General features: G+C 46.8%; 1 protein-coding gene across 1 annotated transcript in view; it reads left to right on the plus strand.

Annotated features, from left to right (window-relative positions):
• Positions 1-50: 50 nt before the first annotated feature.
• The window catches only part of ZDHHC7 (zinc finger DHHC-type palmitoyltransferase 7), a 23,814-nt gene continuing 7,204 nt past the window's right edge, over positions 51-16,660 (plus strand). The window contains exons 1-3 of the mRNA XM_060171979.1: positions 51-189; positions 13,189-13,274; positions 15,964-16,376. Of these exons, the coding sequence (XP_060027962.1) occupies positions 15,981-16,376 (396 nt within the window). The 5' untranslated portion in view covers positions 51-189; positions 13,189-13,274; positions 15,964-15,980. The remainder of the gene's footprint in view (positions 190-13,188; positions 13,275-15,963; positions 16,377-16,660) is intronic.

Genomic DNA, 16,660 nt, shown 5'->3' on the forward strand with positions numbered 1-16,660 from the left:
CTGTCTGCTATCCTGCCGCGACTGGGCGGGCGGGACTGAGCCGAGCCGAGCCGAGTCAGCTGCGGGGTCCCCTCCAGCCCGGCCATGAGCGCGGCCACATGATGCGTCCCTGCTTCGGCCACTGCAGTCATCGCCGCCGCCGCAGGCCGGGAGGAACCGCAGCGCCGGGCGACCCCGCCCGGGCCTCGGGTGAGTGTAGGGGCCCCGGCTGATCACACCCTTCGGGACCCGCCGCCGCTCCCGGGGCGCGTCCGCCCGCCGCTCTGCCTTCTGCTCCCGCCTACCCGCTGTTCTCCACCCGCGCGCGCCTGCGGACCTTCCCGTGTTCCTGGGGGCACCTCTGTGCCACCTCCGTGCCCGCGCCTGCCCTCCTCGGGGTGTCTCCCGTTCACTTCTGAGGGAGCCCTCCCTCCACACGGGCCTGAACCGCAGCCCCAGTTTGGCACCTGACCTTGGGCGGGACACACAGCTCTCTCCCCCAGACACAATTCTCTGCTCTCAGTCACTAATAACGGGCTTCTCGTTGAAGCCTGAGCTGGGAAGCTATAAATCTTCTTTTATGCTGTAAAGAGCTGGCCTAACAATAGTCCTTCCCCAGTGTCATCGCGTGGCTTCTTAATTACTCTCGTTTTCCCCTTCGATGTGTTCAACTTTTGTATTCTATGCGCACCTTCCTCCTTTTTCTCCCTTCAGTGATCTTGCTCCGAAGGGGAGTGCCCCTCCTAAGGCTTTTGGGACTGTCAGGTCCGCCTTCGGGGCAGTGGGGCAATGTATACATCTTTTCTTGTGGCAGCTAAGGCTCTTTTTCTGCTGAGGGGTCATTGTTTCTGGAGTGAAGTCTCTTTGCTCTCCGTTGAACACTTTTTCTTAGCTTACGAGTTTGTTTTATGGTGGCTGCGTTGAAGTGCAAGCACTTTTGCTTCAGTTACCGCACAGCTTCTTTCACTGTCTAGGTTGAAGATTGTGCTGTCCAAATCGGGGCTACAGTAACTTGCAACTTGCTTGGCCTAAGTGTGCTTACTGTTGATGTGTTTCTCTAGTTTGTTCTTTACTGATTTAGATTACTTTGGAATCTAGGTCAGTGTATATTTCTTCTTAAAGTCTTTACCTCACAGATACTGGATTTCATCTTGATGTTGTTTGACAGCTCACGTCACCTTTGAAAAGTCACTTTGTAAATTTGTCAGGAAGTGAAAGGTCTTGGGTATTTGAAAAGTGGAGAGCAAACATGTTAAATTAACATTGGACATGCTGCAAAACAGGAGAGTTAAAGTTACTGGGATTGGGTATTTTTAGGAGTCGGACTGGCAGGTTCACATTGATTTTTGAGTTGAAAAATGAAGAGAAAGAAACTTCAGAATTCATTAAACAACTAGTACTCTGCAGATATCTCTTTTAAGGCAAAGTAAATAAAAGTATATGCACAAATATTCTGTTATCAATGGCTCAGATTACAGGAGTGAAATGGGATTTCATAATCATGCTAAGTAATACTCTGTGAAAACAGAAATTCTCTTCCAGAAAGGACAAGTATAACATGAAATAGAATGGCCCTCGCAGTGAGCAGTACTAAAAGGAGCTTTAAACTTGAGCTATGTTGATTGAATCAAAAGGCTGGATGTTCGTTTACTTCCTTACTAAAAACTGTTTTTCTGCCAGCTTGGGTTTCTAGTGATACAGATATTATCATCTTTGTTCCTTTGAGGAAATAGGACCTAAAAAAGCAGTTACAAGAAAATTAATAAGATAAAGTGAGTACTAATGACTTTTTCCTGATAATTCAAGAACTTCCTTGTTCTGACTAATGCTGAATGACTCTATAGTAAATATTAGAGTATATATATATATATATATATATATATATATGGTAATGTTTCTTAAAAATAGTTTAGATATATATATGAAAGTAGTATATGCTTGTAAATTTAAACACTAGAGCAGATCATAATCGCAGCACTTTTTTTTTTGGATAGAGACAGAAATTGGAAGGGAAAGAGACAGACAGCTGCAGCACTACTTCACCACTCATGAAATTTTCTCCTTGCAGGTGGGAACCATCAGCTTGAACCTGGGTCCTTGCACCTATAATGAGTGCACCACCACCTGGCCCCTCAGCACTCTTTCTTACTCCCACTTATCCAAGTCCATGTTAGCAATTTGTCAGTGATACATTCGCTGTAGCCTCTGCGAGGTTTGACCAGCCACAAAAGTTAGGATGTCGTGGGGACAGTTCTTTGTCACAGCACAGGACTTACATGCCCAAGACCCCAGGTTCAACCGCCAGCACCGTATGCCAGAGCTGAGTGGTACTCTAGTCTCTCTTATTCTCTTTCATAAATACAAGTAAATATAATGGCAAATTATTTGCTGTTAGTGGGATTTCTCTGATCTGGGCTTCGTTTATCAGATATATACACATACACAGAGAAGGAAAGACAGCACAGCACCTAGTCTTCCTTCAGTGCAGTGGCTGGAACTTGAGTTGCGCACACAGCAAAGCCAGCATACTATCCAAGTGAGCTATTTTACTGGCTGTTTTTTAAAAATATTTATTTGTTTATTTTCCCTTTTGTTGCCCTTGGCTTTTGTTGTTGTTGTTGTAGTTGTTGTTATTGATGTCGTTGTTAGATAGGACAGAGAGAAATGGAAAGAGATGGGGAAGACAGAGAGGGAGAGAAAGACACCTGCAGACCTGCTTCACCGCCATTGAAGCGACTCCCCTGCAGGTGGGGAGCCTGGGACTGGGACCGGGACCTGGATCTTTACTCGGGTCCTTACGCTTCACGCTACCACCTGACTCTCCTGACTCTCCCAGCTGTTTGTTTTTTACCAGAGCACTGCTAAACTCTGGTTTATGGTAGTGCTGGGGATTAAATATGGGACCTCAGAGCCTCAGGCAAGAGAATCTATTTGCATAACCATTATGCTATCTTCCATGCCCACCCCCTTTCTCTACTACAAAGGTTGTCCTCACGGTTGATCTCCATAACCAGGTGACCTGATAGTCTTTGACCTAAAGCTACACCCTTACCATTGGTCTTTTTGGTGTGGCCAGCTTCAACCCACTATGGCTGTGTGAACTGAGGACAAAGACTGGCCTTCCTTCTGGTTCAGGCTCAATTCTTCCCTTGCTGCACTTTTCCTTCTCCTGTGGTTTCTTCCTATTGAAAATAAAGTTTTTTGCATCACCATCCGCAAATGACATCTATTCTAGGTCATGCAGGAGACAGAGGGCAGTTCTTTCCACTTGGATTCTTTTTTTTTTTTTTTTAATTTTTATTTCCACTTGGATTCTTCTGTACCTTAAACATCTCTGAAAATTCTTCTGTCTGTCTTCCACTTGCCTCAGAGGAAGAGACAAACACCTTTCTTGAAGCTGACTATGTCTGTCCTTTGGCATTCATTTATGCTCATTGCTTTTTCCTTCTTCCTCCCTCTCTTTTCTTTTTTTTTTTTTTCTTCTTTTACTTCCTTTTTTTTTTTTGCCTCACCCTACAGACATGTTCTTATTTTACTAATCATAACCCTGCCTGCTGTATTTGATTCTTGGAAACCTTCATTAAACTCCTATTGTGCTGCTGAAATCAGAGGAGATCAGGCATGTTCAGGGTGGTACGGCCGTAGACTTAGACCCCTATTGTGTAAGAAATTCCAGTCCTCTAATGGGGCAATAAAGCCTCGTATTGGTTCATCACCTTACTGTTTGTGAAAACACTTGAGTTGTTCTATAAAGCCTTGCATGAAGTGGCTGCTTGGTAGAGCTGGTTAATGAATAATTTTCCAGGGAGAGTGAAAGTCTTCCAGGTGAAGGAAGAAGGAGTGCTGTGGATGGAGCCTAGAAAGATGGAGCCTTGATGGGGTCCTGACACACCAAGGCCGGAGGAGGTTTGGGGCCAGGTGGGTTTGGTATCTTGAACTTTGCTGCAGTCATTTAGGGGGTGCTTAGAACCCCGTAAGGCTAGGACTACAGAGGTACAGGCCAACAGGGAGGTGAGGAGGGAAAGATTGGGGCTGTAAATAGGACATGTCACCAGGGTCTGGGGAGGAGGGTGGAGGAGCCGTGTCATGGGCTGGAAAGTGCTTTAGTAAATACTAACTGCTTGAGAAGTGTCACCAGTTAAGTGGAAGGAGAGGCCAGTTCTGTGTGCAGCTGGAGGGTTGGTTGCCATGGGGCGGGGGCAGCGCTTGCACCCAATTTACAGGGGAAGTCAGGACAAAGAAGCTTCTAGTTGCTCTATTGAAATGCTTTAAATTCTTAAAAAGTTTCATATTGCCTAAATTCAATTTCTTCATTACAGAATGCATTTGCTAAAACCGGGTACTCTGGGAGATGCTGTCTTAATGCAAGTGGATGAGCTTAGGAGTCAAAACAGTTCTGACTCCACCCTTTACGTAGCTAGAGACAGAGAGGGAAAGAAAACAGAAAGCATAGTATCAAAAACTTTGTTTGATGTGGTGGGAGCCAGGCTTGAACTTGGCTCTTGCACCTGGCAAAGCAGCACACTATCCAATGAGCCTGTGCATAGGCTCTCTCTGCCACCAGAGATATTGTTAGGGCTTGATGCCTGCACAACTCCACTATTCCCATTTTTTCTTTTTGGTAGAGGGAAAGAGAGAGACAGGGACAAAAGACACCTGCAACACTGTTGCACTGCTTTTGAAGTTTCCCCTCTTAGGTGAGGACTGGGGGCTTGAACCTGGGTCCTCGTGCATGGGTGCATGTGCACTTTACTAGGTTAACTACCACTTGGTCCTCGGAAAAAATTAATTTTAATGTAATTGAAGCTTCTGACACATAGTTGATGTTTGAGAAATGGCCTTTCATTCATGATATTTACATTGTTATTAACTTGTAGTGGAAAAGCTAAACATATTAGCATATCTGTCAGATGTCACAGCAGTTTGGATTTGGGCAAATCTGCTGTTAGAAAGTGCACATCGGGCCTGGTGGTGGCGCACCTGGTTAAGCGCACACATTACAGAGCACAGGGACCCAGGTTCGAGCCCCCAGCCCCCAACTGCAGGGGGAAGCTTTACAAGTGGTGAAGCAGGGCTGCAGGTGTCTCTCTGTCTCTCTCTATTCCCCTCTCAACTGCTCTCTGACTCTATCCAATAATAAATAAATAAATAATAAAATAAGAAAGTGCACATCAGGGTGGGGTAGATAGCAGACTCTTATGTCTAAGGTTCCAAATTCCCAGGTTCAATCCCCCACAGCACCATAAACCAGAGCTGAGCAGTGCTCTGGTAAGCAAAATAAGTAAACTATATATATATATATATATACACACACACATGTATGTGTGTATGTATGTATATATTATTGCATACATATATATTATGTGTGTATATATGTGTATATGTATATATATATGTGTTTATATATATACAGTACACATCTGATTAGACAAGGAAAGCTGGCTTAGGCAGACAGAGAGAGACTGGCTGAGAGTCGGCCATTCCCTGGGAAAAGATACTTGCAGAAGTTTCGAAGATTTATTGGAAGGGTACTTCTTATTTCTGGATTTCAAATGCTAGAGGGTTTATTTCCAGTGTTGGGGTTTTAAGAGAATCACTGCTTCTCTTGACTTCCAGAGCCAGGAGTGTGGCTCTGGTATAGGCTGCAGGGCACCGTTGATGGATGTGTAAGCTTGCCTTTGGGACTACCTGGGACAGTCGGCTGTGCTCCATGAGACAGCTCTGCTATCAAGACTTCAAGGGAATCCCCTGCAAGTGCAGCCTTCTCCATTTTCCTCCCTCTCTTCCCTCAGCCCTTCCACCACTCTCTCCTCGTTTCCTGCACAGCCCTTTCTGACCCACAGCTTCTGCCACATCGTCCACTCAAACCTTCTTCCACGTTTCTATGGGCTTCGTTTCTACTCTTCTCTTTTCCCTCAGGTCTATCCACTTAACACTTATTTTCAGGGTGTAGGGTGCCGAGGATGTCTCCAGTCTGTTGAAAGATGGTGGGAACCAGACAAACATCAAGGAAGAGGATGGTGGGTAAGGCCAGCACCCCTGAGGGGTGGGACTATATAGACCAGATAGCCTATGGGTCCAGTCTCACTTCAGAGGCAAACAAGTCAAACTCCTCAGGCAAGGGCATGTGATTTGTGTGAGGCTCTGGTGCTTAAGGGAATGGGTTGGCGGGTGAGTTGGGTGTTGAGAGGAAACAGGACTGGTTAAAAGGCATCTAGCACCTTCCAGGTGAGCCTTCCATGCCCGGAGCAGAGCTGGGGTGGGGGGAGGGGGTGGACTTCAGCTTTGGGTCTGCTTGGAGGCAGAACCATGCAATTGAGGAAGGTTAAAGGAAGGGTGAGTCCTGTTTTTTTTTTTTTTTTTTTACCTTGGTGGTGGTGCCATTCTTTGAGTAGGAAAGAGGATGAGAGTGATGTGTGTATGTGGGGGGAGGGATGAAGGAGGTGTTTGTGCTCTTAGCCCCACAAAAGTAGAGATCACGAGCAGGTTGAATGTATTCAGCAGTGCCTTTAGTTTGTGTGTTGTTGACAGGGACCGAGCGCCTCAGAGAGCATTTATAGAGCTAGAAAGAGCATGTGCTGGGTGGGAGTCAGGCGGTAACACAGCAGGTTTAGTGCACATGGCCCAAATTGCAAGGACCGAAATAAGGATTCTGGTTCCAGCCCCCACCCCCACTCCCCACTTGCAGGGGAGTCTCTTCACAAGCATTGAAGCAGGTGTGCAGGTGTCTTATCTTTCTCTCCCCCTGTATCTTCCCCTCCTTTCTCCATTTCTCTGGTCTAGCCAACAACAGCAATAACAATAATAAAAACAACAAGGGCAACAAACAAGGGAAAAAATGGCCTCCAGGAGCGGTGGATTGGTAGTGCAGACACCAAGCCCCAGTGATAACTCTGGAGGCGAAAGGGAGAAAGGAAGGAAGAGCATGTGCTTCCTCTCCAGGTCCCAGGCTCTTCCTGGTGTCTCCCACCATCTTTTTCATCAGCTGTTTGTCAGGTGCTGCTTCAGAGTGATTGAGGAGGCCCGACAGTATATACTCAGTTGAGTGCACATGTTATAATGGATAATGAACTGGGTTCAAGCCCCCGGTCCCACTGTGGTGGTGGTGTGGGGGGGGGAGCTTCCTGAGTGATGAAGCTTCCTTCCCTCTTCCTTCCCTCTCTCTCTTTTATTCAGAGCACTGCTCAGCTCTGGCTTAAAGTGGTATGGGGGGTTGAACTTGGGACTTCAGAGCCTCAGGCATGAGAGTCTCTTTCCATAGCCATTATGCTATCTACCCTCACCCCTCTCTTTTAATTTTTTTTTTAAATATTTATTTTATTTATTTATTCCCTTTTGTTGCCCTTGTTGTTTTATTGTTGTAGTTATTATTGTTGTTGTCGTTGTTGGATAGGACAGAGAGAAATGGAGAGACGAGGGGAAGACAGAGAGGAGGAGAGAAAGATAGACACCTGCAGACCAGCTTCACCGCCTGTGAAGCCACTCCCCTGCAGGTGGGGAGCCGGGGTTCGAGCTGGGATCCTTATGTCGGTCCTTGTGCTTTGCGCCACCTGCGCTTAACCCGTTACGCTATAGCCCAACTCCCAATTTTTTTTTTTTTTAAGAGAGAAAGATACTGAGAGAGACCAGAGCACTGCTCAACTTTGGGTTATGGTCGTGTGGGGGACTGAGCCTCAGGCTTGAAAGTCTTCGCATAACTATTATGCTGTCCCCCAGCCTCCTCTCTCCTTCAGTATCTACCCCTTCTTTCTTGATTTCTCTGTGTCTATCGAATATATAATTTTTTAATATTTCAAAAATAGAAGTATTTGAGTGTGAATGACCTTTCTAGTGAGGTTAGAGGTGCTTGCAGCTCACTGTATAGAATATGTGCCAGCATATTACTGAGACCTGGCTTTCTTTGGCTTAAGATTTTGTTGGGTTGTTTTTCTGAAAGGCTCATGTTGTGTTCTTGAGATCTAGTAATTTGAGAAGAAAATGGTGGTTTCTGCTGGAATGCACTGTTGGTAGGAATGGAAAGCACAGACTAAATATTTCATGATTGTAAATTGATGGCGAGAACATTTGAGATCATAATTGCACTGTGGTAGGTGATGGGGACTTGTCCTTTCCCCAGTGCAGTGAGGATTCTGCTCTGCTGCCTTCCTCTCTCGAAGGCCCATCTGCTTCACTTATCCTGGCTGACCTCCCTTCTCTTCTGCTTATGCAGGATCTGCTTAGAACCCAGCAGCCCCTCCTGAACCCCAGAACTTCCCCAGCCATTTGCCACCTTGCTTTCCTCTCATTTCCTCCAGCCTGGTCTCAGGCCCAATGTGCCCTCCTATCCTGTTTCCTGTCACCTGGCTTCTCAGACTTGTTCCCCACCCTGCCCTCCTGTGCTCTTCAGCTCAAGCCTTGCCTCTGAGTAACCAGCTTTCTCTCCCCCTTGTCTCTAATCACCTTTCAGCGGGCAAGGTGCCAGGCCCTCCACTCTGTCCGGAAAGCAGTGCTCTGCAGCCTAGTCCCTGTTCTCTGTGACCCTGCTCTCTGTGACCCTGTTTCCACTGCTTCTCCCCTACCTCAGGGAGGAGGCTACTCCTGAGTCTGCAGGGATTAAAAACAGGAAACTGCATGGCAACTATGTTGCTTTTTGTAGTTTTAGAAAAAGTCAAAAAGGCAGGCAGGCTACTGGCCTGCCAGTGTGGGCCCCCATATTTCTCTTCTCTTAATCTGATGACTATAGTAACCTTAGTAGGTATATATTATTAATCATTTCTGGGCTTCAGGGCTGTTTTAATCTTTTTTGACTTGGTGAGGTACTAGGAGGCGGCTCAGTGCATAGAGTTTGTACGGTAACCATGTATGAGGCCTTAGGTTTGAGCCCTGGCACCACACAGTAGCTCCATGGACAGCACCAAAGGGAATTTCACGGATGGTGGAGCAGTGTTTTAGTGTCTCTCCCCCTCCTCTGGAGATATATCAAGATAATTTAATTTTATTTCATACTTAAACACAAGAGAAAATGAGGACCAGAATGAGAACTTTTCTGACACAGAATGCTGAGACTTGAACTTGGGAGTCCATGTTTTTAAGCCCAATGCTCAAGCCACTTTACCACCTCCTGGGCCACAGGATATAGACTTTTAAAGAATAAGTTTTGATACTGCACACATGCAAAGGCCTCAATTCACCCTCCCCCATAGTCAGATCCAGATGCAGCTTGGGGGATTTGAGCAGGATCTCTGAGTCGTCTTCCCCCCAGCCCCGTGGATCCAGGCACCATATCTGTCGTATGGGAGACCAAACACATCTCTAAAGCACCATGTCCTCTACTCTTCCTAAAGCTGCCCACACCCTGCCTTCATTCAGCTGCACTTTGAAAGTCTGCATCTCTGGTCTACGCCCATCCTCCAGGTGCACCACTGAAACTGCCTGTTCCCCTGCCGTTGTCCCCGTCACACCCATGTCTCATTACAGAACATGGCCTCCGTCCCCACTTGTGCTCGGCCCTACTAGATTGAGACTGGAGGAAGTCAGATGAGGAGCCATCTGCCCCCTCTGCTCTCTAGTCCCTCTGATACAGTGAGCCCCAGCCTTGAATGCTCCCAAGTGTGCAGTTTCCCGGCCTAGACCCGCCAGGTCCTCCTGCAGTCCCAGCTCTGCTCTTCTTTCCTGTGCCTGCCGCCCCTTCTTGGCTGGGGCTCCATCAGCTCTGCTCTAGGCAATGCCTTTTGGGTGCGATCTTCCTCCTTATATCCAGGGCCACATTGTCACCATCAGGCAAAGCTCTGGTGGCTCCTGTTCCAGCAGAGCGACGTGCAGACTTCCAGACTCCCCCACTTGGTGCTGCTCCGGCCACACTACCCTTGCCCTCCCACCCTCCGCCTCCCCACTCTCCTCTCTTCAGACCTTGTTCGAAGAACCCACCTTTGCAGTCTTCTCTCAACAATGAGACAAGGAGACAGAATTAGCAGTTATTGTCATCTATTTCTCCCTCATCACACGCTGCTCCTAATTTGGGGCTAGCACTTAGCATATTTTTTACACGGCTGACTCCCACCTCTCCCAGTCTGTGAACTTCTGTGGGCTGCAGCTTGTCTCTGGCTGGCTGTGTATTCATGAGGCCCCGCCTAGAGTGTGGTGCTTGTATGTGTGTGTGTGGGGGGGGTACACCCTTGAGTCTGAATTCAATACATCTCTCACGGCTTCATATGCTGCTGCTGCGTCTGCTGCAGAGATCTGCTTAGTTCTTCTGCCTTTTATAAGTCACCTGTGGGTGTATGAATCGTAAAACAATGATAAGCCTTGGCAGCGTTTGACTATAAACAGGAACCCAAGCTCAAGGCTAGACATTAGAAAATACTTGGAGCTTGAGTCTCCTGTAGTAGCTGCCCAAGTCCTGGTGCTTGTTACTTGCTTGTCTTCAGATTTGGAGGAATGCTTCTTTTCTTTCTCTTTTCTTTTCTTCTCCTTTCTTTTCTTTTCTCTTCTTTCTGTGGTTGGAGAGCAAGTGTGGGCAGAGGTTGAGAAACTTGCCTGGAGTGAGAGTGAAAGTACAGTCCAGGCCAGGGTGGGACCACCAGCTAGAACTTGTCTTGGCTCCAGCCAAGCCCTGCAGCCGCAGCCACAGCCCCTGCGCCAAGCTTTTTCCGCTCTTGTTTGTGTTGAGTCATGACTTCACACAGTGAAAGGCAGAGCTGTGAGTGTATAGTTCACCAGCCTTGCTTCAGCAGCTCGCCAGGCTTTGTTTGAATAGCAGGAATCCTACTCTTAACACTCCACAGAGTATCTGTGAGATTCACCCCTTGTTGCTGTGCTTAGTGGCTCAGTGGTTATTCCAGCCCATCACTGCAAACTTGCCTCAGTTTGTTTCCGCTTTGGGAGATATAAGAATAAAGCCACTGGAACCTGAGTGTGTGTGTTTGTGATTAGAAAGATTTATTTATTTATTTGTCTGTCTCTTTCATCTATATTTTATTTTTCCCAGAGCACTGCTCTGCTGGGGATTGGACCTGGGACTTGGAAGCTTCAGGCAGCAGGAGAGTTTCCTTGCATAACCATTATGCTATATCCCCTAGCCCCCTGCTGTGTTCATATTCATTTTCCTTGGGTAAAGACTTCCACGAGGGCTTGTTGAATCATTGAGTAGATGTTTGTTTAACTTTGAGAAAGTGCCAGACTACTTTCTAAACTGGTTACTGCGCTAGCTACTTAAAAAAAAAAAAAGCAACTGATTGGAGATTTGATCTTATACAAATATTGCTGTAGACTCGACACCTTTGTTTGTTCAAAACATTGCTAACAAACAGTTCATAATATTACTAGGTATATAGAGTTGGTGATTGGGGGCTGGGAAGCTCCTGGTTTGAGCCTCAACACCACAGGGAGCACCATGGCACTAGAGGTAGTTGCACAGATGGTAGAGCCATCCTGTGGTGTCTCTATCCTTCTCAGTCTCTATCTAAAACAAAAAGAATGAAAAACAGGCCCGGGGCAGTGGAATCGTGCATGCAAGCGCAAGACCCTGGTGCCACCAAAGAAACTAAAAAGTTTCTGGTTGTCGTACAGTTAAGTAAGTGAAGTTGCCATATATACAAACCATGTTTTAAAAGGTGCATCTGTTACTCAGACAGATTTGCATTTTATGGCCGTGGTTGTGAAAAGTTCAGAAGGACTCTGAGCTGGTGTGTTGGTGATGGTTGAAAGCAGGGCAGAAGCTTGCCTAGGTGAGTCCTGTGGTGGGGACTGCAGGACTAGCTGGCCCCTCTCCACCACTACTGCCCCCCAGATCCCCATCCCTTTGCCTTCTTCCCCTCTGGTCTCCAGGACCACCTCAGAGGTGCTTAGCAGGACCATAACTCACTGGAAGGCACCATGGCAAAGCCTTAATGTGGCTCTAGGGTGCAGGGAGCTGGGCAGTCAGCAGGGATCCAGAGCTGGGGTGCAGGATATAGGCTAGCCAGGCCTCCTATTCAGAAGGTGGATCTTCTAGAATGGCCCTCTACTTTCATTTTCTTTTCTTTATGGAAGTTGTCATTTACTTGTTTTTTGAGAGATTTCCTCCCGCTCTTGTTTAGTCACATTTTGTAGCTTTTAAAGTTCTACCATCATATTTTAATTTTTTTTCTTCAACTAGGGTATTCTAAGGCGGTTTCTTCTTTAGATGCAAACCTCTTACTGATTCCTTGGTTTTCTCTCTGAGCACCATGCCTGCTCTGAATTCCTTCCCTTCCTTTGGGCTTTCTTCAAAATACTTGACTGGTGACTGTATGTCCACATTCATGAATAAAACATACCAGGTCCAGGGCAACCCTCTGTCCATGGCAAGATGTCCCCTGGTGGCTCTCTTTTCAGGGAAATCTGTTGGCAAATCTGACCTTTTTGTCGGGGTTCCCCACCTCTCAAGAATTTGAGAGCTTTCTATCAGGCCTGGAGAGTATTCTTAGCAAGGCCCATCTCTTGGTCCCACTTTGCCCTCTCACTTCTGTAATTTCCTTGCTGTAGTCAATAAGATAGTTATTGACCTTTGGATACAGGCCAGCCAGATTTGCTCAGGATTATCTTTTGGAATTTTTCAAGGGTGGGAATGGGAGTGGGAGGTTGGCTTACAGATTTCTTTCCTTTTTTTTCTTGCCTCCAGGGTTACCACTGGGGTTTAGTCCCTGCACTGCGAATCCACTGCTCCTGTGGCCATTAAAAGAAATTTTTTTTAATAGGACAGAGAGAAATGCAGAGGGGAGGGGAACAGAGAGAGAGAAGGAATGAGATACCTGTAGACTTGCTTCACCACTTGTGAAATGACCTCCCACCCCGTAGGTGGGGAGCCGGGGCTCGAACAAAGATCCTTGCTAGGGTCCTTGTGCTTCATAATATGTGTGCTTAACCCCGTGCACCACAGCCCAGCCCCCAGCTTACAGATTTCTGATTAACACCAGGGCTCAAATAGCAGGAGGGTAAACTGGACAGGTTTAAAATTAATTAATTTAAAGTTTATTTTTAGGGTCAGCAACCACTGTGCCAGTAATGAAATGTAGAGATGTAATGATTCTATAATTATTTCTGAATAACACAAACTAGACGTGTAAAAGTCACTAGACTATTTCTGAATAATGGGGTTTGATGTGTAAGATGTGTTACTGATTATATCTGCTCCAGAATTGCATCTCACCCTGAGAAGCACTCCACACTTGGGTCATCATCATACCTGACCCAGCCCTGTTAATCTTTCAGATCCTATCACATAGGACAGTATGCACCTGAAGATCCTGAAGAAAAGGCGCAAAGTGTTCCAGTAATGTTTAGAAATAGCTTGTGAGGTAAGCATGCTTTTTCACATGGGTGTGTGACCATTCTCTTCTCTGACTGTGGGCGCAGCCTGTGTGTCATTAAGAGGGCAGTGGTGGGCGTGTGTGTGTTGGTGTGCACGTGCGTGTGTGTGTTGGTGTGCACGTGCGTGTGTGTGTTGGTGTGCACGTGCGTGTGTGCACAAAGGGTTAATGACAGCGTTGTGGTGGCCTTCTTTGTTACCCGTAGGCTTTGGGTTACTTGCAACCTGTCCTGAGGTGAGAGTCTCTGGAGGTGGGTCCTGGAACTCAGTCACTTGCAGATCTTACCAGCTGAGGTGACTGCTGGAGTGAAAATGGGCTGGAAAGTTCTTGTCCATATGCTCTACCTTTAAAGAGCGGCTGACTGCTGTGCTGCATTTAATGTTCTGGGAAACAGAGCTGAATGTAGCAACTGCGTCAATGACTTGGGCTCAGGACTAGACAAAGTGGAATTAAAACCGCCACTGCTTCAAGACACTACTTTGATATCTGTTTGCCCATGCTCAGTGCAGAATGCAGTGAAGCGTCTCCCAGAAATGATCTCCAGTTTGGGTACGGAGTGTGGGGTAAGACTGCAAAATGTAGTATCCAGTATAAAGGAACGGTTCCTTCATTTCATCCCCTCCCCTTCAGTTGCACTAACAAAGGGTGAATGTGGTGACTCAGAGAAATGCCCCTTCAGTTCAGTTCAGTACAGATGACTCAGCATGTCCCACCTACCCTGGCTGTGCCCATTGACTACATATTCTTGAGAGACTTCTGAGTATCAGGCTGTTTTCTTTTCTCCGGAACAAACCTGACTCTACAGCGCATAAGCAAACACACAGGCTCCTGATACATACTTCTAGGAATGCCCCTCGTGCCTGGTGCTCAGTCTGTGTGGTGGCTCTTCCTGCTCCCCAAGGAATGCACTCTACCACCAGGTGCTCCCTGCTCAGCAGCCTCCCAGCAGGAAGGAAGGTGAAGCCTGACTCGGGTCTTGAGCTTGGGTGCCTTTTAGATACCTCCTGGGTCCTGCTGTCTGAATAGAACCCAGACTGCACAAAAGACATGTTCTGACAAAGGCTGACTAGTGTGAACATGAGACTGTGCAACTTACTGCCAGCATGGAAGCACTCCCTGGATAGAACGTGTCCTGCTTAAGAAGCAAGTTTCTTTACTCACCATGAAAAAATGACATTGATTTATGCTAGTCTTTTTTTTTTTTTTAAGCCAAGGGGAAATTCAGCAAAAAAGTCATTTGCATTCTGTAAGTTCATGCACTTATTATGTGTTTTCACTACTGTGCTCCAGTTACATTTAAGAATATCATGTCCAGTGATCCAGGAGGTGACACAGTGACTGAGTGGTAGGCTTACAAGCATGAGGTTCTGAGTTCTATCCCTGGCACCACATTGAAAGATTGCTGCCAAGGACTGGGCATTGGGGCACCTAGTTAAGTGCACATATCACCAAGCACAGGGACCTGGGTTCAAGCCCCCACTCTCCCCCCACCTGTAGGAGGGATGCTTCACAAGTGGTGAAGGAGGTCTATAGATGTCTCTTTGTCTCCCCTCTCCTTGTCTTGTCTCCCCTCCCCTCTCTTATTTTTCTCTGTCCTGTCAAATAAAATAGAAATTAAAAGTAAAAATAGCCTCCAGGAGCAATGGACTTATAGTGCTGGCACTGAGCCTCAGCAATAACCCTAGTGGTGATTAAAAAGAAAGAGAGAAAGAAATATCACTGCCTATTAGTCGTGGATGTGATGCACAGTGTCTGCAGCCTTTCTCTTCACACTGGTTGTCTGAAGACAGCAGAGCTTCACTCTGAGGAGGTGCTTGGGTCACTTGATAAAACACTGTTAGTACTATTACTTTATAAAAGCTAAGACCAAACAAACTTGACTCTGCATTCTCTTGTTCTCTAGTCATCACAGCTTTCACTACCTTAATCCAAACACTGACAAGAGAAGGTCATACCTCTAAAGAAGCAGTCAAAACAGAAGGAACACTGTCACTTTTTTTTCTCCCTGTTTCTTCGCCCTCTGTATATACTCATATACCAGGCACACTGGGAAATCTAGGGAAGGTGTTGAGAGACTGGCTAACAACGGCTGGATTGATAAGTGAAAGAAACTTTGAAAGGGTCAGAATAGGAAGGGCATGAGGACATATGGATAAAAATGGTCACAGGAGTTTGGAGTTAGGGGAGGAAGGAGATTAAGTTGGAAGTCAGATAGATGGAGAAGATCCAGGTAAAAAAAAACAAACCCTCAGCTTGATGTCTCCTGGCTAGAGACTTGCCACTTGCTCAGTGTTTGATCATATGGTTGTGTTGTCAGCATGGATCCCCCAGCACAGGCAGAGCAGGCCTCACAGATCTGGGGCAAGGGGGTGAATGGTATAAGGCACTCCAGCCCCATCAAGGTGTGGGTGCTGGTGTGCTGTGATTTTTACAGCTAGTTCTTTTGTTCCTGTGTGACTGGATATATCGACCATTTGTATCTCTACTGTGTCCCAGACAAATTGTCTCTAAGGCAAAAATTTCAAATCTAGATCGTCACTCATTGTTATAGTCTTTTCCATTTATGTGTAGAGACTAGCTTTCCAAGCAGACCAAGGGCACACACACTCAGCTGTTTAATGTGGTGTGTGAGAGTGTCCCCAGGAGCCTCACCAACTCTGTGTTGGGTCCCCCACAGGGTGCGTCAGGGCAACCATGCCGTCATCAGGACACCGGCTCCGGGATGTCGAGCACTACCCTCTCCTGGCTGAAAACGACAACTACGACTCTTCCTCCTCCTCTTCCTCCTCCTCTGAGGCCGAGGTGGCCGACCGTGTCTGGTTCATCCGAGATGTCTGTGGCATGGTCTGTGCCATCATGACCTGGCTTCTGGTTGTCTATGCAGACTTCGTGGTGACGTTTGTCATGCTGCTGCCTTCCAAAGACTTCTGGTACTCTGTGGTCAACGGGGTCATCTTCAACTGCTTAGCGGTGCTCGCCCTGTCTTCTCACCTGAGAACCATGCTCACTGACCCCGTGAGTGGCATGGGGAGTTCTGTCATACCATGGGCCTGTGACCTCAGATGTCTTAATTCCCAGTTAACAAGCCTATGATACTTGTCATGCCCTGCTTAGAGAACACACATCACTTAGCCAGGCTCTCCTGGGACAGAACTGGAGAGGGAGTGTCCAGGGGCCTGATGTATTCTGATGAAGGCATTGCACTCAGTTGCTTCCAGCAGCCCTCCTCATTGAAGTATTTGGCTTCTCTAAAGATTGGTCTAGAAGATGAGTGACCTGGACTCTAGCTCTCACCACTTGACTCATCTTTACAACAATTTTTCAGAATAGAAAGAGCCTGAGGATACAGGGATAAAAATGGTCACATGATTTTG

This window comes from Erinaceus europaeus, chromosome 2, assembly GCF_950295315.1.
Source record: "Erinaceus europaeus chromosome 2, mEriEur2.1, whole genome shotgun sequence".
Taxonomy (NCBI): Eukaryota; Metazoa; Chordata; class Mammalia; order Eulipotyphla; family Erinaceidae; genus Erinaceus; species Erinaceus europaeus.